General features: G+C 45.7%; 1 protein-coding gene across 2 annotated transcripts; it reads left to right on the top strand.

The window, feature by feature from the left end:
- The first annotated feature begins 1,608 nt into the window (after positions 1 to 1,608).
- Positions 1,609 to 25,597, top strand: snrkb (SNF related kinase b). Of its 2 annotated transcripts, none has more exons than XM_062460874.1 (7): positions 1,609 to 1,886; positions 8,304 to 8,533; positions 8,766 to 9,216; positions 13,060 to 13,201; positions 20,691 to 20,900; positions 21,806 to 21,907; positions 22,094 to 25,597. In XM_062460874.1, the coding sequence occupies exons 3-7, from the start codon at positions 8,793 to 8,795 to the stop codon at positions 23,319 to 23,321; spliced, it is 2,106 nt and encodes a 701-aa protein (XP_062316858.1). In that variant the 5' UTR covers positions 1,609 to 1,886; positions 8,304 to 8,533; positions 8,766 to 8,792; the 3' UTR covers positions 23,322 to 25,597. The 2 variants fall into 2 exon arrangements, with proteins under 2 accessions (XP_062316858.1, XP_062316857.1); XM_062460873.1 differs by having other exon boundaries at positions 1,610 to 1,886; positions 8,304 to 8,601.
- The last annotated feature ends 372 nt before the right edge of the window (positions 25,598 to 25,969 follow it).

The following is a 25,969-nucleotide window of genomic DNA, read 5'->3' as shown; positions in this document are numbered from 1 at the left end:
ATAGTTTTTTGACACAAAATGATTAAACGTTTAGGTCAGAACAATATCCAAATAAATCAAATATACAATAAACTCATAAATTAGGGTTACCATAACCCATAAATTAAACCCAACCCTAACCCTAACTGTGTTAAACCCAACCCTAACCCTAACTGTGTTAAACCCAACCCTAACCCTAACTGTGTTAAACCCAACCCTAACCCTAACTGTGTGTGCATGTGGTACTAGCAGTAGTCGGTAGCCTATTTTCTTGATCCCCAAAGGGAAATTTCAAATATGAAATAATAATTAAAAAGAAGTTACCAAAACAAAATATTAAATATACAAACACAAGAGGGAAAAAATACAAATATACAAAATGAAGCTTGCGCAAGTTCAGTCAGGCAAGACCGATCCCTGCACTCGGGCTTAATCGTAGTGTACACTACTCACTCCCCCCGCTAAGAACGCCCTACCTTCCCCCGTTCCCTGTTCGGGCGGTCACTGGGGTTCAGGTCGATTAGCGCTCCCGCTATCAATTAATGGCGTCACATGATCCGTGCCTTTAAATATGATTCTTTCCCTGTGTAGTTTGTCCATGCTATCAAGTGCGCGACCCTCCACCACCCCGTCACCACCCGGTTCCTGTCTCAGTCTTCGGCTCGATTGGTCGTCGGCTGCCGCCACCGCCACCAGCGTCTGGACTCCGTGGGGGATTCTTCTTCGGGCGTTGGGCAGGCGCCCGTTGATCTATATAATTCCCGTGGGGTTCAAGCTCCAAACACCATAGTACATTTATTATTCTCTAATAAACATCTTTCACTCATCCCAGGTCTCTCCTGATTGACATACCCATTACCAAAAATACACAGACCATTTTTAAATACCCAGGCCTACACGAGCAGACACACAGTGATGGGATGCAAACAGGAAGTGTTGTTGTAGTGCTGACTGTTCTGACCAGGGCCCGTGGGTTGTTCCTTCAATCGTTCCATTTGTTCCATTCTTAACATTCAATAGAAGCTTTCACTCGCCTTATAGTTGTAGGCTATAGAAAGTTGTCTGTTTAAACAGTACTCCTGTGTCCTTGGGATTACAGTATTGCACTCATACACTCATTTGAGAGTATTACTCACCATCTGAAGTGAATTCAGGACTACAATATTTATGGTGACTATTTAAAGGATTTAAAGACTAACCCTAACCCACACTGAGCACATCTAACCCCTCCCATAACCTTTCTCAGGCAAATATGTAAAGAATGCGTATGGTTAATTATGTGTCTTGCGTTTCCCCGCCTATTAATCATAAACGCGCTTACTAGTTGCGTAACAGCCTTCTGAAGTCTATTCCTCCCTCCCTCCCTCTCTCTCTCTCTCTCTCTCTCTCTCTCTCTCTCTCTCTCTCTCTCTCTCTCTCTCTCTCTCTCTGTCTCACATCGCTCTTTCCCTTCCTTCATTCCTCTCTCTCTCCCTCTCTCTCTCCCTCTCTCTCTCTCTCTCTCTCTCTCTCTCTCTCTCTCTCTCTCCCTCTCTCTCTCTCTCTCTGCAAGGCACACCATGGGCCGGAGGGTGAAGCAAGCTGGAATGCATTGACGTCAGAGGCCAGCAGCTTTCAGAGCCGTTCAGCGCGAGGAGACTGCGCGAGCACTGCAGAAGAGACGCACTGAGAACAACAGGAGCTAGGACTCGCGCTCAGACAGCATCTCTGTTGCCTAGTGTTTAACGGAGATGCCCGGACACAGACCGCAAGTGCAGTTTATAGAATATCAGTTGATAAAATCTGGTTGTATTGACGACTTGGTATCAATTGTGTTTTTGATAACTAATCAGTAGCTTGTAACAAAGTGCAGAGCTGTGAGTTGTCGCTACTTTAACCTAAAGGATACAACATCTTTATTGACGATGGTAAGTTCTCTGTTCGTCGTTAGTGTGTCTGTATGTTTAGAAACCGACCGTTTTCAGCAGCGCATTTTTATTGGACGTGTTTGAGGCAGTGTAATGTTACCATGACCCTGTTGTGCATTTCATCAGGGGTGTAGATGCGTATTTATCACCTCGGTACTGCAGTGGAGTGGACGTTTACCAAGGAAAGTGATAACGGTCAAGAGTAGACCTCTGCTTGGAGAAGGCGTGTATTTTGTAGGTATTAGATTTTCAGACGGACTAAAACAATAAATATAAGCCCTTCTGCCAGTTTGTAGAGTTGATGGACACTTTCTAAACTTTGCTTAACTTCAACATAACTTAAGGAATTCATTTTTATCAGGACTAGTCTGATCTTGTTTGACCTGACTTGACAGACAGATACACGGACAGACAGACAGAAAGAGAGACAGGAAGACAGACAGGGAGGCAGGCAGAGAGAACAGGAACAATCTGGCAGCTAGAACACCAGATTAAACCCATTAAATTACATTGATTAACCGTAAAATAATTTTTATTTTCCTGTACCAAATTTACAAGATATATCTGTAATATTACATTACAGGCTGTTCTTTGCCGGTAAATATGACTTTTATTTATTGAACTTCTCTGTAAAAAAACAGCATTTCTAATTTAAATGTGTACTATTATCCTGAATAAACCAGATTTGCGGGGGAAAAACGATTTGTAATTGTACAAACATATACGTTGCGTACGTTCACATTATAAACCCATGTTATGACAAATTCCAGTACCGAATTTATAAGATATATCTGTAATATTACATTACATGCTGTTCTTCACCGGTAAATAATACTTTACATTTACATTTATTCATTTAGCAGACGCTTTTATCCAAAGCGACTTCCAAGAGAGAGCTTTACTAAAAGTGCATTGGTCAATGATCATAAACAACGAGATATCCCCCAAAAGGCTTTAGCAGTCTTTGATATTGACTGGTGCATGCTGGGATTTCATGACGTCAACTACCCGAGCTCAGTTCCTATGTGTAAACCAAAAATTATGTTAAGAAGTTATTTGTCCGTGGGATGAAAGTAAATATCTGCAAAATAACTGTTAAAATAGCTAGAAATTATGTGTTTTAACAGAACATTTTGGTGAAAAAGTTATTATTATGAAATGATGTGTTTTAACAGAACATTTTGGTGAAAATGTTATTAATATTTGTTAAAAAAAGGACATTTTAGTGTATTTTTAAGTAACAACATTTGGCTGTAATATTTATGTAAAAATATACATTTACAGTTTGCCATTGTCTTTCTATCTGTATTTCCTGTAATTCATAAATCGGAAAAAAACACGTATAATTAACAGTGTAGATGCAACGTTCTAGTAAGACAGACAGCGATATCAGCGAGCCCTTAGCATTAGTACAACAGTCAGGTGAATCAGGGGGGGGGTCAGGTGGCTGAGCGGTGAGGGAATCGGGCTAGTAATCCGAAGGTTGCCAGTTCGATTCCCGGTCATGCCAACTGACGTTGTGTCCTTGGGCAAGGCACTTCACCCTGCTTGCCTCGGGGGAATGTCCCTGTACTTACTGTAAGTCGCTCTGGATAAGAGCGTCTGCTAAATGTGAATGTAGTACTGTAGCTAAAAGTTGAGGCTACTTTTCACTAGGTACATACAAACATGTCTTAATCTGCTAGACAAGTTGGTTATCCCTTCGTTCTTTTGGTGAGCAGTCTCACAAGCCCTACTTACCCGGCGTCATGGAGCCGACCAGCTAAATAGTTATTTAGCACTAGTGTTGCTACCTGCATATACCCTGGCAGCTGTGCGCCGTTTTGCTCCTAGATTCAGACCAAGCCCCAGTAAATTGTAGAGCTAGCCCTAACCCTAACTTCTAGACTTCTGCTGTGTGGGAATTGCAGGAGCTAACCAGTCAAAGGACGTACAAAAATACAGGGTGTTGATATTCACAGCCTGGAAACATACCCTTCTGCAACTGACGCAAGCACACCCCACAATTTCCCCAGAAATTGTACCCTCTCTAGTTTCCTCTCCATCCTCTCCAGATAATGAGAATCAGAATCTGAGCAGTGGAGATGTTGTTCTACCCAGACAGGAGTGAAGACATGTCTCTAAATCTGCTTGATGATAATTGAGGGAATTCGTAAGAGAGACCATTTCCCTGCCTGCCTGCCAGTCTGTGTGCTTACCTGTCTGTCTGTTTGACTTCTTGCCTGCCTGTCTGTGTGCTTACCTGTCTGTCTGCCTGTCTGTCTTCTTGTCTCTTCCTGTTTCTAAGTTCTCCCTCCTCCTACCTCCCTCCTCTCTGTCTCAGGCTCCCTCTTCCTATCTCCCTCCTCTCTGTTCCTTAGTTCCCACGGTGACCTCACCATGCTGAATATTGCATGATGGGAACAGAACAGAATATGAGATCATACCTTGTCTGTCACTTCTCTTCTCCTCCCCTCCCCTCCCCCCACCCTCCTTTAAGAGAGAGATGAGTCATACAAGCTCTTGATGGTGTGCATGCGTCTACTGTATGTGTATGTCTGCCTTTGTGTATAAGTACCCGTATGTATTTCTGTCCATGCCCTTGTGCTAGTGAGGAATGTCTCCAGTGTTGTGGGTCTGCCTCACATGGCCTGTTCCTTGGTGTTCAGTTCTGCTGAACTAGCAGCTTCCCAGCAGCAGACTGGACATGGGAGACTCCTCTGCTGACGAGTCTGGAACCCTGCATGGTTTGTCTGAGACTGTGTGTGTTGTTATTATAAATGTGTGTGTTTTTTATTATGAATGTGTGTGTGTTGTTCTTATAAATGTGTGTGTGTTTTTTATTATGAATGTGTGTGTGTTGTTATTATAAATGTGTGTGTGCTTGAATGTCCTGTCCTGGCAGGGAGTCTGTGTGATACAGCAGAACACTTCCCCCTTCTGGTACAACTTTGGACAGAGCTGGGGTAGTTAAATAAGGCTGGGGTAGTTAAATAAGGCTGGGGTAGTTGAATAAGGCTGTGGTAGTTAGACACAGCTGGGGCAGTTAAATAAGGCTGGGGTAGTTAGACACAGCTGGGTTAGTTAAATAAGGCTGGTGTAGTTAGATAAGGCTGGGGTAGTTAGACACAGCTGGGGTAGTTAAATAAGGCTGGGGTAGTTAGACACAGCTGGGGTAGTTAAATAAGGCTGGGGTAGTTAGACACAGCTGGGGTAGTTAGATACAGTGGCATCCCCACACCCCAGAGCTCACATGATGTTCTGTTATTGTATTGCTCAGTAGTACTTATGATGGAAGACTGGTATCTTACCCTATGCCACATCTTTATACACATCTGCCACACACACACTCTCCACACTTACACCTCCACACTTACACCTTCACACACACACTCTCCACACTTACACCTCCACACACACACCCTCCACACTTACACCTTCACACACACACACCTTCACACACACACCTCCCACACACACACCCTCCACACTTACACCTTCACACACACACCTCCCACACACACATCCTCCACACACACACCCTCCACACTTACACCTTCACACACACACACCTTCACACACACACCTCCCACACACACACCCTCCACACTTACACCTTCACACACACACCTCCCACACACACACCCTCCACACTTACACCTTCACACACACCTCCCACACACACACCCTCCACACACACACCTTCACACACACACCCTCCACACACACACCCTCCACACTTACACCTTCACACACACACCTTCCGCACACACACCCTCCACACTTACACCTTTACACACACACCCTCCACACACACACCCTCCACACTTACACCTTCACACACACACCTTCCACACACACACCCTCCACACTTACACTTTCACACACACACCCTTCACACACACACCCTCCACACTTACACCTTCACACACACACACACACTTTCACACACACACCCTACACACACACACCCTCCACACACACCCTCCATACACACACCCTCCACACACACACACTTTCACACACACACCCTCCACACACACACCCTCCACACTTACACCTTCACACACACACACTTTCACACACACACACCCTCCACACACACACCTTACACACACACACCCTCCACACACACACCTTCTACACACACACCCTCCACTAGGGATGCGTATTGATAAGATTTTAACGATTCCGACTCCTTATCAATTCCTGCTTATCGATTCGATTCCTTATCGATTCTCTTATCGATTCTCCCCTCTACAGCCAACTAGGTCTGTGCTACCTGCACCCCCCCACACACACACTCGTTCTAAACGAATTTCTCAAACTGGCTTTGACTGGCTTTGAAATGAGCTAATACCTACCACTTCTAGGCCTCTTCAGGCCTCTGTTTTCAAAACAAAATCTAGTCGGAGATAGAAACTTTCAGTTTCCTTGTGTTCAAGCTTCTATTACTCAACACCAGTAGGACTTACAGGGGTCCTAACAACAGGGGAAATAACTTCAGTGTCACCTTTCAAAAGAGACCATTTACATGCATGTACTCCAAATGGTTCAATAACAGCTTTCAATGTACTTTGGGTATGTTGTTTAGGCGTTTTCAGGCACATTTAACAGGACTATTAAAAGGTTAAACAATTAAAATGGTAAGTTTAATAATGGATTAAAAATCGATATGCTCAGTTTAATAATGGGACACGCGAACGTTTGCTGATAACACACGCCGCCCCGATAACGTGAAATGATCAATAAGATCAATACTAATGGGAGACGAATGCTGGAGCTAAAATGTATGCTTCAAACGACGGGACAGAAGATAACTAGATCGACTACACACAATAAAGGCAAACTGCTTCACACGGTAACAAGTGGTTGTGATCACTTTTGAGCAGTTTAGCTCTACCTTAGATAGTTAGAGATGAAGCGCGAACGTTAGCTGCGCTGCTGCATGCATTGAACACATGACATTCCAGTAACTTCATTCCATGCTGTGTTCAAATGCTTCTTCATATTTGTAGTATTTCCTCCCTTTGACGAAATAGACTTTTTACACTCGTTACAAGTGGCGTTGTTGTCATTTTGTTGTGTGAAATACAACCAAACTTTAGAAAGCTACTTCCTAGTTGCCATGTTTGCTGCAGTCTGTCTGAATAAACTATAAAAGTTCGCGCATGCACAACGGCACAGAGAATCGTTAACAGAATTGTTAAGGAATTTTGCTAACGATTCCAAGGAATTGATTCACTGGGAACCGGTTCTAAACAAGAACCGGTTCTCGATACCCATCCCTACCCTCCACACACACACCCTCCTCACACACACCCTCCACACTTACACCTTCACACACATACCCTCCACACGCCTGTATTTTTCATTGACAGGAGACATTTATTTTATTTAAAATGGAGCATGTACAGACTACATTTACATTTTACATTTATTCATTTAGCAGACGCTTTTATCCAAAGCGACTTCCAAGAGAGAGCTTTACAAAGTGCATAGGTCACTGATAATAACAACAAGATAGCCACAAAAACATTGCGAGTAGCCAAAACATGAAGCACACATTGTGAACAACCAAAGTAAGTGCCAAAGGGAAGAACCATAAGAGCATGTAGTTAAACAAGTTACAATTAAACAACATGAGCCGCTATAAGTGCTTAGATTAGAACATAAATGTCACCATTTGATGCACCAAATTAGATTAGTACAGAATAAAAACATAAAACAAACCCACAAGACACACACTTATCTCTTGTCTCTGGAGGAGGGGATCCCTCTCTGAATTGCTCCTCCCAAGGTTTCTTCCATTTTTTTTTCTCCTGTTGAGAGTTTTTTGGGAGTTTTTCCTTGTCTTCCTTGAGGGTTTAGGTTGGTTGAGGGGCAGTTCTATGGGCATATGTGAAGCCCTCTGTGACATGCTTGCGTGTAAAAAGGGCTATACAAATACATTTGATTTGATTTGATTTGACTTATAACATACATTTTAAGTATGTTAAGCGCCACAGCATCAGGGTATTCTACTGTGTTGTGACTTTCACAGAAAAAGCTGATTGCCCGTGACTGCCAGTGTTTGTGTGTATAAGGACTCAAGAGGTCTTGTGACTGGTTGAAGTAATGGTGTGACTTGTTTTGTAATGTCAGATCTACAATATGTAAAATACCAAACAACATGTTGATAGCTGTTGTGTCATGTGAATTGTGTAATAGATGTAGACTGCACACAGTGTAAGAGGCGTTAACCTTAACCCTATGGAAAGTCTTTGTGGCCACTGTGTTCATGTCCTCTTTACGCCACTATTTATCCAGACAGACCAGTATGCACCTGCATGACTTGTGTAAAACATGTCTATCTGTAACGTCCTGTGTATTTACCTGTGAAAGAGTACATTGCATGGCCTGTATCTGACCTGCTTCCTCACCTCTCTGTCTCAACAGGTAATACATAAGGTCCTGCTCTAGTCGCCCCTCATAGCCCTCCCCATCTCTCTGATGACCCCATTCCCTGACCCCTGTCCCCTGTTCGTGACCCTGTACCCTGTACCCTAACCCTGTCCGTAACTCCTGACCCTGTCCCCTGTTCCTGACCCCTGTCCCAGTCATGGCGGCCGGCAGGAGTGGTCCCGAGGATCAGATTGCTGGCATGTACGAGCTGGACCGAACGCTAGGTAAAGGCCATTTTGCTGTGGTCAAACTGGCACGACACGTCGTCACTGGCCTGCTGGTGGCCATCAAGGTACGACAGAGTGTAGGTAGAGTGCAGGTATATAGAGTTGAGTGCACGGTAGGGTACTGTTGCATAGGTCTTTCTTGGCTTTGAAACATAGTGATAGGTTATAGTACCAGATGGAGTGATTATTTCGAAACAATAAAAGCATTATCATCATTCCCGTCACACAGGTAATCGACAAGACCAAGCTGGACGCCATGGCGACAGGCCACCTCTTACAAGAAGTGCGCTGCATGAAGCTGGTGCAGCACCCCAACGTGGTGCGCCTGTACGAGGTGATTGACACGCCCTGCAGGCTGTACCTCATCCTGGAGCTGGGCGACGGGGGGGACCTGTATGACTACATCCAGCGCCACGAGGGAGGCGTGGCCGAGGGCATGGCCAGGGTATTGTTTGCCCAGATCGTACGCGCCGTGGCCTACTGTCACCGTCTGCACGTGGTGCACCGTGACCTCAAGCCAGAGAATGTGGTGCTCTTCAACCAGCAGAGGGTCAAGATCACAGACTTCGGCTTCAGCAACCTCTTCCAGCCCGGCGCCATGCTGAGCACCAGCTGTGGATCCCTGGCCTACTCTGCCCCCGAGATCCTTCTGGGGGAGGCCTACGATGCCCCATCCGTGGGTAAGGAGGGGGGGGGGGGGAGGGAGGAGGAAGAGGCCTACGATGCCCCATCCGTGGGTAAGGAGGGGGGGGGGAGGAGGGAGGAGGAAGAGGCCTACGATGCCCCATCCGTGGGTAAGGAGGGGGGGGGGGAGGGAGGAGGAAGAGGCCTACGATGCCCCATCCGTGGGTAAGGAGGGGGGGGGGAGGGAGGAGGAAGAGGCCTACGATGCCCCATCCGTGGGTAAGGAGGGGGGGGGGAGGGAGGAGGAAGAGGCGTACGATGCCCCATCCGTGGGTAAGGAGGGGGGGGGGGAGGGAGGAGGAAGAGGCCTACGATGCCCCATCCGTGGGTAAGGAGGGGGGGGGGAGGGAGGAGGAAGAGGCCTACGATGCCCCATCCGTGGGTAAGGAGGGGGGGGGGGAGGGAGGAGGAAGAAGCGTACGATGCCCCATCCGTGGGTAAGGAGGGGGGGGGGGGGAGGAGGAAGAGGCCTACGATGCCCCATCCGTGGGTAAGGAGGGGGGGGGAGGAGGGAGGAGGAAGAGGCGTACGATGCCCCATCCGTGGGTAAGGAGGGGGGGGGGGAGGGAGGAGGAAGAGGCCTACGATGCCCCATCCGTGGGTAAGGAGGGGGGGGGGAGGGAGGAGGAAGAGGCCTACGATGCCCCATCCGTGGGTAAGGAGGGGGGGGGGAGGGAGGAGGAAGAGGCCTACGATGCCCCATCCGTGGGTAAGGAGGGGGGGGGGAGGGAGGAGGAAGAGGCGTACGATGCCCCATCCGTGGGTAAGGAGGGGGGGGGGGAGGGAGGAGGAAGAGGCCTACGATGCCCCATCCGTGGGTAAGGAGGGGGGGGGGAGGGAGGAGGAAGAGGCCTACGATGCCCCATCCGTGGGTAAGGAGGGGGGGGGGAGGGAGGAGGAAGAGGCGTACGATGCCCCATCCGTGGGTAAGGAGGGGGGGGGGGGAGGGAGGAGGAAGAGGCGTACGATGCCCCATCCGTGGGTAAGGAGGGGGGGGGGGGGGAGGAGGAAGAGGCCTACGATGCCCCATCCGTGGGTAAGGAGGGGGGGGGGGAGGGAGGAGGAAGAGGCGTACGATGCCCCATCCGTGGGTAAGGAGGGGGGGGGGGAGGGAGGAGGAAGAGGCCTACGATGCCCCATCCGTGGGTAAGGAGGGGGGGGGGAGGGAGGAGGAAGAGGCCTACGATGCCCCAGCCGTGGGTAAGGAGGAGAGGGGAGGCAGGGAGAGGGGGGGGAGGATGGGGGAGGGAAGATGGATGAGGGGGCAGGGGGGGAGGAGGAGTGCAATGCCCCAGCTGTGGGTAAGGAGGGGGGAGGGGAGGAGGAGGGTGGGAGGAGGAAGGGTTGGAGGAGGAGGAGGAAGGGGGGAGGAGGAAGGGGAGTAGGAGCACAGAGAGGGAGGGAGGGACAGAGGGAGGAGGTAGTGGCTGACGGGTCCAGATGTTGCTGAGCAGCAGAGAAGAGATGTGCTGGCGAGGCCAGGGTCTTCTGTTGCTGACAGAGATAAGCTTATACCTGAGTGACAGTGACTCACGCTGTCAACGCACATAATGTCAAGACATACACCGATACACACACACATACTCTTAACACACACACACATATAATGTCAACACACACACACACATAATGTCAACACACACATACATAATGTCAACACACACACACAATGTCAACACACACATACATAATGTCAACACATACACAGATACACACACATAATGTCAACACATACACAGATACACACACATACTGTCAACACACACATGTATACACACCAAACACACTCAAAACACACAAACACACTCCATATATCAACCATTCTTTCTTGTCTTTTTGGATGTAGAGAAAGTACAAATAACCTGTGTGTGCGGGAGTCCTTGGACAGAGAAAGCAGTACTTGTGTGTGTGTTGTAAGTGTTGGTGCGTATGTGTGTTGTGTTTGGGTGTGTGTTGTTTTGTGTATGTTTTGGTGTGTGTATGTAAGTTGTGTTTGTAGTAGAGTATGTACAGTGTACAGTATAGTGTAGCATAAGTAACGTAGTATCTGTTGTTTAGTATTTGTAGCATACTACGTATGGTATAGGTAGTATGTTGTGTTGTATTTTTAGAATACTACTTATGGTATAGGTAGTATGTGGTGTAGTATTTGTAGTATTCCCCCAGACAGGTCCCATTCAGGGTCTGGTTCAGGATTAAACTAAATTCACTGAATTCAGAAGTGAGACATTTCAGGAGACTTTCATGTCCTTGTGTAACACTGCCCTGTGTGCTTGTGTGGCTGTCTGTTTGTGTGTTCTTGTGTGCTTGTGGCTGCCTTGCCTGTGCAACATAAGTATGTGTGGTAAGGATGTAAGAATGTATGTGACACGGATCAATGCTTGACCATGCTCAAATGTGTGTGTGTTTTTGTAAGGTGTGTGTATGTGTGTGTGAAAGTTTATATGGGACAATGTAGGCCAGGAAAAGTGTGAGGAACATTGTGTACAGTTTTATGTCTTCTTCTGAGAAAGTAGCATGCAATAACCCATGTGAGTGTGTGTGTGGAGGGTGTGTGTGTGTAGCTAATACCCACAAACAAAACTGTGTCTGTAGATGTGTGTGTGAAGGCAGTTAGAACACCATCTCTGTCCCAGACCTCAGAAACACATGATTGTGAGAAACATGCACGAGGAGGAAAGGAAGGGTCAGAAGGCTGAACATTCTTAGAATAGAACATTTCCTCTCTTCTCCCTCCTTTCCTTTCATTTCCTATCCTCTCTCTCCTTTTCTCTCCTCTCCTCTCCTTTCCCCTCCTTTCCTCTCTCTCCTTTCCTCTCCTCTCCTCTCTCTCCTTTCCTCTCCTTTCCTCTCTCCTCTCCTCTCCTTTCCTACCCTCTCTCTCCTTTCCTCTCCTCTCTCTCCTCTCCTTTCCTCTCTCTCCTCTGCTCCTCACTTCCTCTCTGATGAACCGGTCACCATGTTCTGTGTCCAGGATGTTCCTGGCAAGTTCCCAGAGACTTCAGGTTACCATGGTTACTCCGGCCCCTGCCCAATCCTGAGGAAGGTGGAAGGGGAGGAGACAGGAAAGGAACACGCTAAAGAATGTGTCAGCACAAGCGAAGGCCATGTGGACATTGTGTGTGAATGTGTTCGTTATTGAGTAGATGAGAGGTTAAACTGTCTCAAGGTCTATCCTGTGTGGACACTGTGTGACTATACAGGCTAGAGTGGCTGCGTGAACAAGGAATTGCAAAGGTACCAGTGCTCCAGGATTCCAGATAAGGCATACAGTCCAACACTATTAGGGGTTATATGAAAAGTAGTGAGGAAGGTTTCAGAGAGTCGCAGAGTAGGGTAAAAAAAAAAGGATTTAAGGAGCTGCTCAACTAGGGGGTCAGATGGCTGAGCGGTTAGGGAATCGGGCTAATAGTCAAAAGGTTGCCGGTTCGATTCCTGGACGTGCCAAATGAAGTTGTGTCCTTGGGCAAGGCACTTCACCCTCCTTACTGTAAGTTGCTCTGGATAAGAGCGTCTGCTAAATGACTAATACAAATGTGACTAGACGCACAACTGTTTGTTACATCGAACCGCCTGCCAGGATTTAGCAGTAGGTGTCAGAGCTTAGTCTTGGCTAGCCAAGCCAGGTTCAATTACCTCAGACAGAGTTTAGAATAAGTCAAGTCTCACGTTTTTTAGAGGGAGGCCAAGTCAAATCTCGTCAAAAGTCCCTTTCGTCAGTAGTCCCTCTCTTTTGTAACTTTGTTTCATGATCTCTTCCGGATTAATTATTAACAAAATGAAATATAAATGAATTGACAAGATGATTATAATGATATATATACATGTGTGTATTTCAGACATCTGGTCGCTGGGGGTGATTCTATACATGTTGGTGTGTGGTCACCCCCCCTTCCAGGAGGCCAATGACAGCGAGACGCTCATCAGGATCATGGACTGTCGCTATGCCATGCCCACACACGTCTCACAACGCTGCCAAGAGTAGGTACTGAGGGAGGAGAGAGAGCAAGAGTAGTACTGAGGGAGGAGAGAGAGCAAGAGTAGTACTGAGGGAGGAGAGAGAGCAAGAGTAGTACTGAGGGAGGAGAGAGAGCAAGAGTAGTACTGAGGGAGGAGAGAAAGGTGGATGGGGAATGAAGGGGAGGATGGGTGAGGGGAGAGGAGGGAGGGAGGATGGGTGATGGAGGAGAGAGGAATGGAGGGAGGGAGGAGAGGAGGATGGGGAGGGGAGAGGAATGGAGGGAGGGAGGAGAGGAGGATGGGGGAGGGGAGAGGAATGGAGGGAGGGAGGAGGGGAGGATGGGGGAGGGGAGAGGAATGGAGGGAGGGAGGAGGGGAGAGGAATGGAGTAAGGGAGGAGAGGAGGATGGGGAGGGGGGAGGATAGGTGAGCGGGAAGGGAAAGGAGAGAAGGGAGGAGGGGATAGGAGTGAGGATCGGGGGGGGACGACGTAGACGTAAGTTAGTAACTTGCTGTCCCCTTGTGTCTGGAGGGGGTGGGAGCAGGAATGGTGGAGGAGGGGTGGAGGGAGGGAGGAGAAGGGAGGCAGGAGGGAGAGAGGGAAATGGTGGGGAGGGACAGAAAGAGGGAGGAGGAGTGTAGGGAAGAGGAAGGGTTAGGAACTTGTTATCCCTTTGTGTCCTCTCACCCAGACTCTAAACTCACACTCCTCTGTCTAACCCATACACACACTCCTCGGGACATGCTGTTCTGGTGTGAATAGCATTCTGGTGTGTTTGAGTGTGTGCCCTGGGTCTATAACCTTAACTGACCCCCAGCTGCCCCACACACACACTCTGTTCCTCCGCTGATATCTCTCCTCTAGACCCACTCCTGACTTAGATAAACAGCACTGTATCAGATCCCATCTAGGTTTATTAGTGGAAAGATCAGCCTTCTGGCCTCTCCATTCCTCCTTCCATCCATCTCTCCATCCTTGTAGACCCCTGGGGTGTGTGGATGGTCCTGTGTGCAAAACGTAAATCCAGTGTTCAACTTGGGTCAGAGTTGGTAAATGTCAATTTAAGCAGAGGTAGCCACAGGGCTGGGGACTGTGATCGGCGCAGCATCACAGGCAGGGGAATGAGGAAAGGGACCGGGAGCTCGCTGTTGACTGTAAACTGGTGTCCACTTGGCGACTAGACCCATCTTTGGCAGACTGTTACAGATTTATGTCCACCTGCGACCAGGTCCAACGTTGGCAGACCGACAACCAGGCAGGTGCTGACAGCTCAAACCCCCCACACCACAGGGGATGTGTGGAGGGGGGACAGAGAGAGGAGAGCAGGAATTAGAGAATGCCAGGAGCAGCTAACAGTTACAGTATTATTAGAACGAGGTCCCCACCGGTCAAGTGTGGACTAGTGCAGCAATTTAGCAGAGCAAAAAGGGTATTTGATGCAGCCCTAGACACTAAGACAGCGCCAGCCCCCCTCAGTTGGAACATGAAATCTGTTCCAGGGAAGAGAAACTCTAAAATACGAAGAAGCCCCGTCCCCCGTCGTCTCCAAGTAGTAACAGAAACAATAACAGGAATAATATACAGTAGCAGGTTTACTTTATTTGTCAAATCAAGTCAGGCCTCCATGGACATATAGAAACTTTATTTGTAATTTAAAAGTTAGAGCCAATTTCTTATCCTTTCTTTTCCTAGGTTTGAGTGGGGCAACAGAGTCTAGTGATAGCTGAAGATCCAAATTGAGAGTATAGAGTAACTATACAAAATGAGGGGGGGGGCAGGAGTAGTAGCATTAATCCTCTTTAATGTAGTTGGTGGTTTTATTAAAATTATTTTAAATGTTTTGAAGGTGTTCACAGATTTTAGGCTGAGGTTGAATCTGGCTTCATATATCATAGCAACACCACCACCTTTCTTTGAGACACGAGGAATGTGTGAGTACGCGAAATCTGGAGGCAATGCTTCATTCAGAGCTGAATATTCGTCAGATCAATAATCAAAACGGCATTTGTGGATAGGGATCTGATGTTTAGGAGCCCAATATTCCAGTATGGGTTTTTGGCAGCTTTAGTCATAGATATTTCCTCTGAAAAGGTGGCACTGTTAGCAGCAAACTTAGTAGTATGGACAACGGGGGAGCAAGGCAGGCTATTACTCGATGCCTACTCATCTTTTGAGCAAGGTCACATGCCCGTGCTATATTAACCTTTGTGACCTCTGACTGCCTCAGCCTAACATCATTGGTGCCGACATGTATGACAATATTCTCGTACCTATCATCAGTGTATGCGCCATGTGCCTTAGCTTTGGCCTTAGTGCTAGCCACACTATTAAAAAAAAACTTGTAAAAAAACAGGAACAATCTGGCAGCTGGGACGCCAGATTAAACCCTGGGAGTCAGGTGGCTGAGCGGTTAGGGAAGCGGGCTAGTAATCTGAAGGTTGCCAGTTCGATTCCCCGGCTGTGCAAATGACGTTGTGTCCTTGGGCAAGGCACTTCACCCTACTTGCCTCGGGGAGAATGTCCCTGTACTTACTGTAAGTCGCTCTGGATAAGAGCGTCTGCTAAATGACTAAATGTAAATGTAAACCCATGAAATTACAGTAAAAAATATATATATATTAACATGAATTAACCGTAAAATAATTGTACTTTTCCTGTACCAAATTTACAAGATATATCTGTAATATTATATTACAGGCTGTTCTTTGCCGGTAAATATGACTTTTATTAATTGAACTTCTTTGTAAAAAAACAGCATTTCTAATTTTAAATGTGTACTGTTATCCTGAATAAACCAGATTTGCGGGGGAAAAAACGATTTGTATTTGTACAAACATATGTACGTTGTGTACATTCACATTATAAACCCATGTTATGACACGTTTTTTTTTTGTTCCATGTAAAAATCAGCATTTTCAATAAATACAAATATTCAATAATGCCAAATCAAGATGTAACGATTTAACATGTTCAATCCAAACAAGTCGTGTGCACAACTTACAGCCATTATATACAGATATTTACAACTGTAGCATCAGCTAGCTGTATGAATTGGAGAGGAACATTGCTGACTGGACGTTTATATTAAAAGACATGTTAGATGGCCATCTAACTGGACAACAGTCACACTCAGGGTGAACACTTAATTTATCCAAACTACAGACCATCACATTACACATATCAAAACAGAACGAACACAACAACAAAACTCCAAACAATGCTTATCTAACTAAGCTTAAACCTTTAACTCTGTAGCTTTTCAGCTTGCCGCGGGGCATTCTGGTTAACATGAGCGTTGCCGCTACACAACTATCTAATCAACTTTCCTTCGTCCTACTCTGGAGTCTTTACATTTATTCATTTAGCAGACACTTTTATCTAAAGCGACTTCCAAGAGAGAGCTTTACTAAAAGTGCATTTGTCAATGATCATAAACAACGAGATTGCCCCAAAAAGGCTTTTGCAGGCTTTTGTAGTCTTTGATATTGACTAGTGCATGCTGGGATTGCATGACGTCAACTACCCGAGCTCAGTTCACAATTCAAGGTTCCTATCTAAACCAAAAATTATGTTATTAAGAAGTTATTTGTCCGTGGGATGAAAGTAAATATCTGCAAGATAACTGTTAAAATAGCTAGTTTTGAAATTATGTGTTTTAACAGAACATTTTTGTGAAAATGTTATATTTATGAAATTGTGTTTTAACAGAACATTTTGGTGAAAATGTTATTAATATTGGTTAAAAAAAAATGTCATTTTTTTGTATTTTTAAGTTAAAAAAAAAAAGTATATATATAACAACTTTTTATGTAAAAATATAAATGTACAGTTTGCCATTGTCTTTCTATCTGTATTTCCTCTAATTCAGAAATACAGAAAAAAAGCACGTATAATTTACAGAAAAAGTGCGCTAATTTAATTTTAAAAAATTACAGTGCAGCACACTAAGTTTAGCTTCTATGTCGGTAGCTCTGGCCCAGGCACACAGTAAACTGTCGCTGGTGGCTCTAATCTAATGTTACGAGTGATGGAGTCACCGATCACTAACGTCTGAGGAGTCCCACTCCCACCAAGCTGCGAAGGCGAAACTGGTGGGGCTAGTCTTGAGTCCTCCCTCGCGCTAAGACTCCCTGTCGGTGATGTTGCGCCAGTCGCATCTAAAGTTACTAGCTTACTCTCTTCCTCGAGCGACTGGATACGTCTCTCTAGGAGAATCAACCTATCGAGTAAAATGTCACATGTAGTACAATGTGAGTGGGTGAGAGACATTGTAGTCAACTTACGTTAATAGCTTATGCCAGCCAAGAGAATCCATCAAGTGCGTTGGAGTTGGCTAGTCGAACTGGTACAGTAGCGTCGAGTTCCAGGAGGAAAAACCACATAGAGAAAAACTATAGATAATACTATAAATGTGTAGATTGAATCGGGAAAGAGAAAATAAATTAAGTAATATATAATATATAGCTATTAACAGGAAAAAGTGTGTAAAAAAGTATCGTCAGATACTCCTCCATCCCTCCACCCCTGCACTTCCTCCCCCCTCCATTCATCCACCCCTGCACTTCCTCCCCCCTCCACCGCTCTATTCATCCACCCCCGCACTTCCTCCCCCCCTCTATTTATCCACCCCTGCACTTCCTCCCCCCTCCACCCCTCTATTCATCCACCCCTGCACTTCCTCCCCCCTCCACCCCTCTTTTCATCCACCCCCGCACTTCCTCCCCCCTCCACCCCTCTATTCATCCACCCCTGCACTTCCTCCCCCCTCCACCCCTCTATTCATCCACCCCCGCACTTCCTCCATCCCCATCTCTCTCCCCATGCAGTCTTCCCAAAGAATGCAGGATAAGTTAGGACAGTATGTCAATTATTCATGAGTATATATATTTAAGGATGTTTATGAACCACCTGTTAACAAGACAGCTGAGGGGACCTGTTAGTCTGAATGGACTGCAGACTCAGTCCCTACAACAAGTGGGAGCTATTGAAGTCGAATGAACTGCCAACATACACACATACACGTGTTCCATGTGAAGCGGAAGAACCTGATTGAGCAGTGCTCCTTCTCCTGGTCATACAGGTGTACTGCAGAGTCAAGTTCCCCTCTGCAGTGCAATAAAACTGTCAAATAGATGAGTGCCTTTGCATAACTCCCTGGAGACAGCTTTGTCTGGCAAATGGCATGAGAGAGTGGCAGGTTAATCAGAGCAACGTTTGGAGGGTGTAGACTATTTAGAGTATGAATTTGCAGACAAGAGGGAGTTTTGTAATCTTTCCCTTTAATGAAATGGTAGAGAACCTCAATGATGCACTATTATCCGTGTTAGACTCTGTTGCACCACTGAAAACCAAAAAGAAGTGCACAAGCAGAACCTCCCCATGGCTGAGAAATAAAAATGTTAGTGAAACGAAAAGAAAATGCTGTGCAGCAGAGAGAAAATGGAGGAAAACAAAAATCACTATCCACTACAATATCTACAAAGATACACTAACCACCGATAACAAAATCATCCGTCTAGCAAGGAGAGAATATTTCTCCAACATTATTACAGAAAATGCCAGAAATTCCAGAGTTCTTTTCTCCACCATTGACCAGCTGCTAAACACTGTCCCTGCTCCACCTCCATCCTCAGCAGTTAAATGTGAAGAGCTTGCTTTGTTCTTCAAGAACAAAATAACTTTGATCAGAGCTAGTATTATTAATAGTGGGGTCGAAACTGACATCAGTAGATTCTGCAACATAACCATGAGCACATTTACCTGTATCACACTTAGTGAACTTTCCAAAATTGTCAGCGAATCTAACTCCACAACCTCAGATATTGATCCTATACCCACAAAATTCTTTAAGCGAGTGTTTGATAGTGTCTCAGGTCCGGTGCTAGAGATTATAAACACATCCCTTAGAACTGGCGTCTTCCCAAATGCCTTCAAAACAGCTGTTGTAAAGCCCCTATTAAAGAAACCCAAATTGGATAAGTCTACTTGCAAATTACAGACCAATATCAAACCTTCCATTTATTAGTAAAGTACTGGAAAAGATAGTTTTAGTCCAATTAAATTATTTTCTTGAAGAAAATAACATCCTGGAAGTCTCGCAGTCAGGTTTCAGGAAATATCACAGTACTGAAACTGCTCTCACCAAAATAATTAGCGACCTCAGACTAAACTCTGATGCAAATAAAGTCTCTATCCTTATCCTGTTAGATCTCAGTGCAGCATTTGATGATCCTGATCACAGGAAGGAAGTTTTATGTTAGTTTAGGAGACCATATGTCCAAGAAACATGAGAACTGCTACGGGGTTGCTCAAGGAAGCTGCTTAGGTCCATTACTTTTTTCTCTTTATATGTTACCACTCGGCGACATAATCAGAGAACATAACATAGATTTCCATAGCTATGCGGATGACACACAACTATATATATCCACTGAACCCAACGATGCAACGGCCACCAATTCCATTACCAACTGCCTGTTGGCAATAAACAAATGGATGAATGATAACTTTCTTAAATTAAATGAAGACAAAACCGAAGTCCTACTATGTGGCCCCAAATCCAAAAGAGAGATGCTTACTAAGAATATAGGAGGCTTAACCCCCTGTCTTAAACCAGGGGTGACGAGTCTCGGTGTAATCCTGGACTCAGATTTAAATTTCAACTCTCACATTCATAAAGTGACCAAAACAGCTTTCTTTCACCTGAGGAATATAGCAAAGGTACGACCATTCATAAACCAAAATGATGCAGAGAAGTTAATTCATGCTTTTATATCCAGCCGGCTGGACTACTGTAACGCACTTTTCACTGGTCTTCCCAAGAAAACCACTGAAAGACTACAGCTCAATCAAAATTCTGCAGCTAGATTATTAACCAAAACTAAAAGGAGAGAACACATTAGTCCTGTCCTAGCTACTTTACACTGGCTCCCCGTTACCTTCAGAATTGACTTTAAGGTCCTTTTCCTCACATACAAAGCTCTACACGGACAAGGACCTAGCTACATTGCTAACTCCCTTATAAACTACACACCAGCTAGAACACTGCGATCATCAAATGCAGGCCTATTAGAGGTCACCAGAAGCAGTCATAAGAAGATTGGTGATTCGGCCTTTGTCAATTACGCCCCAAAACTATGGAACAAATTACCCATAAATATTAGGGAAGCAAATACGCTAGACATTTTTAAAAGACAGCTTAAAACCTTTTTACCGAAGCATTTAAGTAATTTGATCTCAGAAGGGTTTTACTACTTTTATTAGTTATATTATTGTTTTTATAATTTGCTATTTTAATTATTACTTTTATCACTTGTATTATTGTTTTTATTGATTTTATGTAAAGCACCTTGAGCTACAATTCTTGTATGAAATGTGCTATATAAATAAAGTCTTACTTACTTACTTTACGTCTCTCTCCTCCCACTACCCCTTTCTCTTCCCTACACCCTTCTCTCCTCCTCCGGTCACGTCTCCATCTTATTATATTCCTTTCTCCCGCTCTCCCAGTCTCATCTCCAGGATGCTCCAGAGAGCGCCGTGCCAGCGGGCACCCCTGCAGGAGATCGAGGGTCACCCCTGGCTGCAGGGTGTGGACCCAGCCCCCCATGGCTCCTCCAGCCCCCTCTCCTCCCACCTCAGCTTGACCCCAGAGGAGCACCAGTCCATCCTGCATGCCATGGTCAGCCGACACATCGCTGACCAGGACACCATCCAACAGTGAGATACTCCTCCTCCCTCAGTCTTCCTCAGGTTGAGGTTCAGGTTAATTTACTTGTACCCGTAGGTAGATTTGGTCTGCAGTGGATTGCGAGTCCATACATCTTGACACATAAAAAAATTGAAAACATTGAATCTGAAAAAAGTGCTCAAAGTTCTCCTTATTCAACATGGATAAAGTACAATAAATAAGGACTTAAATAAACATTACTTTTGTATACTGTATCTATGCAAGATTGCTAGGACTGAGTAATAGTTGCTGGAACAAAGCTGTTTCTACTGTTTTTTTCTGCACTGTGGAACTATATACCTTCATCCAGAAGGAAGTAGTTGGAATTCACTGTGCAAAGGATGGGAGTCATCCTTTAAGATCGATCCATTCATCCGCTTTAACTGTGTGGTGTACAGTGACACAGTTGTAACTCCAAAATCAACCCTACTAGACTGTTTAACAATTTGACTCAAAGAATATATATATATTTTTAAGATAGATTTATGTGGGGAGTTTCATGTTGTTCAATTGTAACTTGTTTAACTGCATGCTCTTATGGTTCTTCCCTTTGGCACTTATTTGGTTTTCCACAATGTATGCTTCATGTTTTGGCTGCTCGCAATGTTTGGGGCTATCTCGTTGTTATGATCAGTGACCTATGCTCTTTTGTAAAGCTCTCTCTTGGAAGTCGCTTTGGATAAAAGCGTCTGCTAAATGCGTAAATGTAAATGTAGATTTACAAACCAAGATAAAATTTATGAAATTGATTACCCCCCTCTCCTCAACACTCCTCCTTCTCCTCCATTCGTCCTCCTCTCCACTCTTCCTCCTCCACTTCTCTGTACTACCTTCCTCTGTTTTCTAACCCTTTGTTTCTCTCTCCTGTCTGGTGGTGCTTGCATGTGTGTGTCAGGGCATTGGAGGCTGATCTCTACAACCACATCACAGCTACCTACTATCTGCTAGGGGAGCGTATCCTTGGAGACAAGGAAGACCGGCCACCTCAGCTGTCACAGTAAGACCCAAAGCATATACCCTGTATGTGTGTGTATACATGCAAGTAGCCTGCAACATATACACCACAGCTCCCAGCACACTCATTCTATCATTCTCAAAGTCTCCACCCTCAAAGTATTGGGTGTTAGTAGTGTTAGAAACACAGATCCCTATGATTTTCTGACTTGAGAATCTGTATCTACAGGACCCCTCTGGTACCGTCCCTGGGTCTGCAGGACAGGGGGTTCCACCATGGGGCTGTCAGAGGGGCGCTGCCTGCTGGCTCTGCCCACAGGGGAGCGTCTGAGTCTTGGAAACTTCTCGCCGCGAGGCCCCTGCTTCAAACAGGCCGTCCAGAGAACCCTCTGTCTGAGTACACCCCTGTACCCTGTCAAGTTCTCTCTCTGCACCCAACCCCCCCCAACCCCCCTGATCCCCCCCTCAAGAGTCTGGGAGCCCTGCGGCTGATCTGTGAGGAAGAGGAGGAGGAGGAAGAAGAAGAAATAGAAGAAAAGGAAGAGGCTCAATTGCTCAGACAGGGCTTGCTGTCCAGTACAGTGCAGACAACACAGGCTGTGCCTACCTCCTCAGATCCAGGGGGTTCTGGGGGGCCGCAGAGTCCCGCTAGACCAGCCCTTGTCCAGGAAGAGGGAGCAGGACAGCTGGGGGCTCTGGAGGGAAGCCCGAATGAAGAGGTGGATACTGTGGTCATGAGGAAGGAACAGGAAGAGATGGAGGACCAGAAGGAGCAGAAAGAAGAGTACACGATGGAAGAAGAGGATAGTCAGAACAGGGAAGAGGATGATCTACATGAGCCAGCAGTACAGGAACAGAAAATGATGCGATCTGAGCTTGTATCCATGTCTGACACATCTGAGCCACTGAAGGTGAAGTCAGGCAACCATGTTACTGCTGATCAGCGAATCAGTGGGGTGGACAACCAGGTTCACACAGTGGTAGACTCGCCCCCACCATCACCCTGTCTCGAAGGGGTGGTGCAGTGTTGCCGGGGGAAACGGGAAATGCCTAATTGGGATCCCAGTTCTGGCGTTCTGGAGAACAACAACAACACAGCGGCCAAGCTCAGCCAGAGCTGTTTCCTCTCCAGCAACGACTGTGTGGACCTGGGCCCAGATGGGGTGGAGGCACGTAGGGTGGCGGTGCCCAGCACCGAGGGGGAGGAGGGAGGTAACACAGAGAAAGGGCTCCACCTGGCGAGGTCTGACTACCAAAATGCACCTCCGGACATGTGTGTGGCAAAAGAGGCGGGCTGTGAGGCGCCACTGAGGGTGGAACCTGGGAAAGGGAAGAAGCTAAGAGAACGGCTGCTGAAGCTCCCGTTGTGTGAGAAGGCCCTTTCCTTCAACATCCAGCCCACCTCCAAGGAGAAGCTGCTGCCCTTTGCCCAGTACAACTGCTGTCATGTCCTTTAGGTGTTGGGCTGGTCTGATCTGGTCTGGTTTGGGCTGGTCTGATCTGGTCTGGGCCGGGGTGTGCTGGCCTGCCTGCCTGGGAACTACTTTTTTAACTTGATCAAAACTCCTGTATTGAAATAAGCTATTGGAATAGAAACAAGTGTAAATGGTATTGACCGCTTAAAACCACTACTGTGAATGGTATTGACAGGAATTTATGATCTGTTACCTGGACCTCGACTCCTTTCACTGTGGAATAGAATTCATAGAATTACTGAGAGTTTTGACATTCTCCTTCTGTCTGGCTGTGTGTGTAAGTGTGTGTGTATGTGTGTGTGGAGATTTGGCAGGTATACTTTTTTCAACTCCAGCACAAGATGCCCTGCTTACCTTGCTACCTGAACTTCATCACAACGGACCGTGGAAAAGAGAAACAGTTCTCAAAGCTCCATAAAGTTCATAAAGTCTCAACATTCTACTTGAACTTCATTCTACTGTGACCTCACCGGCTTGGTGTTCTACCCCCTAACCGGGTTAGCCCCTCCTCTCTTAACTTAGGCTGGACTTGCTGCTCCTCCTCCGAGAAACCTAAGGGTTAGGGTTGAGCCCCACACCCACATCTTCGGCCTTAGATAGCAACCTGAACCAAAACACATTTTGCAGGCAGAATATGTGGAAACCTGTAATCTGACATTACTGGTCTACTGGCCTGACATTCCTGGAATCCAGTGGTGTCACTGCAGGCCAATAGTAATAATAATAACGTGTCCACTTAGCAGACACTTTTATTCAAAGCAACATACAAGAGGGATTTGAACTTGCTACCACTTGATCTGCAGTAATATTCTCTACCACTGAGCTATACCCATCCCCATGCTCTACCACTGAGCTATACCCATCCCCATGCTCTACCACTGAGCTCTACCCATCCCCATGTTCTACCACTGAGCTATACCCATCCCCATGCTCTACCACTGAGCTATACCCATCCCCATGCTCTACCACTGAGCTATACCCATCCCCATGCTCTACCACTGAGCTATACCCATCCCCATGCTCTACCACTGAGCTATACCCATCCCCATGTTCTACCACTGAGCTATACCCATCCCCATGCTCTACCACTGAGCTATTTACATTTAGTCATTTAGCAGACGCTCTTATCCAGAGCGACTTAGAGTAAGTACAGGGACATTCCCCCCGAAGCAAGTAGGGTGAAGTGCCTTGCCCAAGGACACAACGTAATTTGACACGGCTGGGAATCGAACTGGCAACCTTCAGATTACTAGCCCGACTCCCTCACCACTCAGCCATCTGACTCCAGCTATACCCATCCCCGTGCTCTACCACTGAGCTATACCCATCCCCGTGCTCTACCACTGAGCTATACCCATCCCCGTGTTCTACCACTGAGCTATACCCATCCCCGTGTTCTACCACTGAGCTATACCCATCCCCATGCTCTACCACTGAGCTCTACCCATCCCCATGCTCTACCACTGAGCTATACCCATCCCCATGCTCTACCACTGAGCTCTACCCACATTAATAAAAATACTCACTCTTCCCATGTCCAATTTTCAACTATATTTAACAAACTATATTTTATGTAAATATACACATTTAAAGTATATGTAATTATATAAATAACATATATAAAATACATGTAATTTTTGTACATAATTTGTTACATTTTAACCGTAACCCTATGTAAATTATTATTATATGTAATTATTTAAATATTTGATGTGAAAATGTTACACATAACTGAACTCATTGTTATGGGTGTACTGCGAACCTAATCCCAAACAGGACAGACTCCTAATCCTAACCAAAGTTCACGTTTTATCTGAAAGAGATTGACTATGGTATGATGACTATATGAATATGATATGATGACTCTATGACTGTGATATGATGACTATATGACTATGATAAATTTCAGGTCTTATATTTACTATGGATATGCAGGTCTTCTTCATTATATAAATATACTTTTGTAGACAAAATCTTGAATCCCTTTCTTTTGAAATGCTATTGAAGCCTTTTATTATATTAGAAAACATTGTGTTTTGACCAGCAGAGATAGTTTGAAGCTGCATACTTGGTTAATATTCTACACATAACTATTTAATCCTATAAGCAATTATGATAATGATGAGACACAAACCTTATGTTATCTATATAGTATATATTTCTCTGTGGGCATCTCTTCAAACAAGCTGTCTCCCTGAATGCAGATCTTGCTAGGACCTGACTAGGGATGTATAGTATCATGTACGGTATGACACAAACACACTACATACACACAAGTACACACACCACATACACACAAGTACACCAACACACCAGGACACATCATTCCTCACCTGTGTCTCTGTTGACAGGAAGGGTCTCTATTCCATCGCTTAGATCTCCTCTGCATCTGGCCACGGCTGCGTTCAGGAGTAAGAAAAGTTGAAATGAATACACTTTCTGGGGGATGTCAGAAATGTGTAACGATGCAGAGCATTCAGGAGGGATGTGATGATGATCGCTTAGGTAGAAATACTGTAGACAAGTGGACTAAGAGTATAGGGGCTTGGCGTCTTGCTGGGTATGTGCTAGAACTATACTACAACCTTGAGGAGATTCATTTATTTTTGTATTTATTTATTAAAACAAAT

The sequence above is a fragment of the Osmerus eperlanus genome, chromosome 5 (genome assembly GCF_963692335.1).
Source record: "Osmerus eperlanus chromosome 5, fOsmEpe2.1, whole genome shotgun sequence".
Taxonomy (NCBI): Eukaryota; Metazoa; Chordata; class Actinopteri; order Osmeriformes; family Osmeridae; genus Osmerus; species Osmerus eperlanus.
This window is presented reverse-complemented; position numbering and strand designations above follow the sequence as displayed.

Excerpts from the sequence above, each read along its gene's own strand:
- snrkb (XM_062460873.1), top strand. The coding sequence starts at position 8,467 with ATGGCGGCCGGCAGGAGTGGTCCCGAGGATCAGATTGCTGGCATGTAC. Across the intron at positions 13,202-20,690 it reads GTCTCACAACGCTGCCAAGA|TCTCATCTCCAGGATGCTCC; the intron begins GTAGGTACTGAG and ends CCGCTCTCCCAG. Across the intron at positions 20,901-21,805 it reads GACCAGGACACCATCCAACA|GGCATTGGAGGCTGATCTCT; the intron begins GTGAGATACTCC and ends TGTGTGTGTCAG.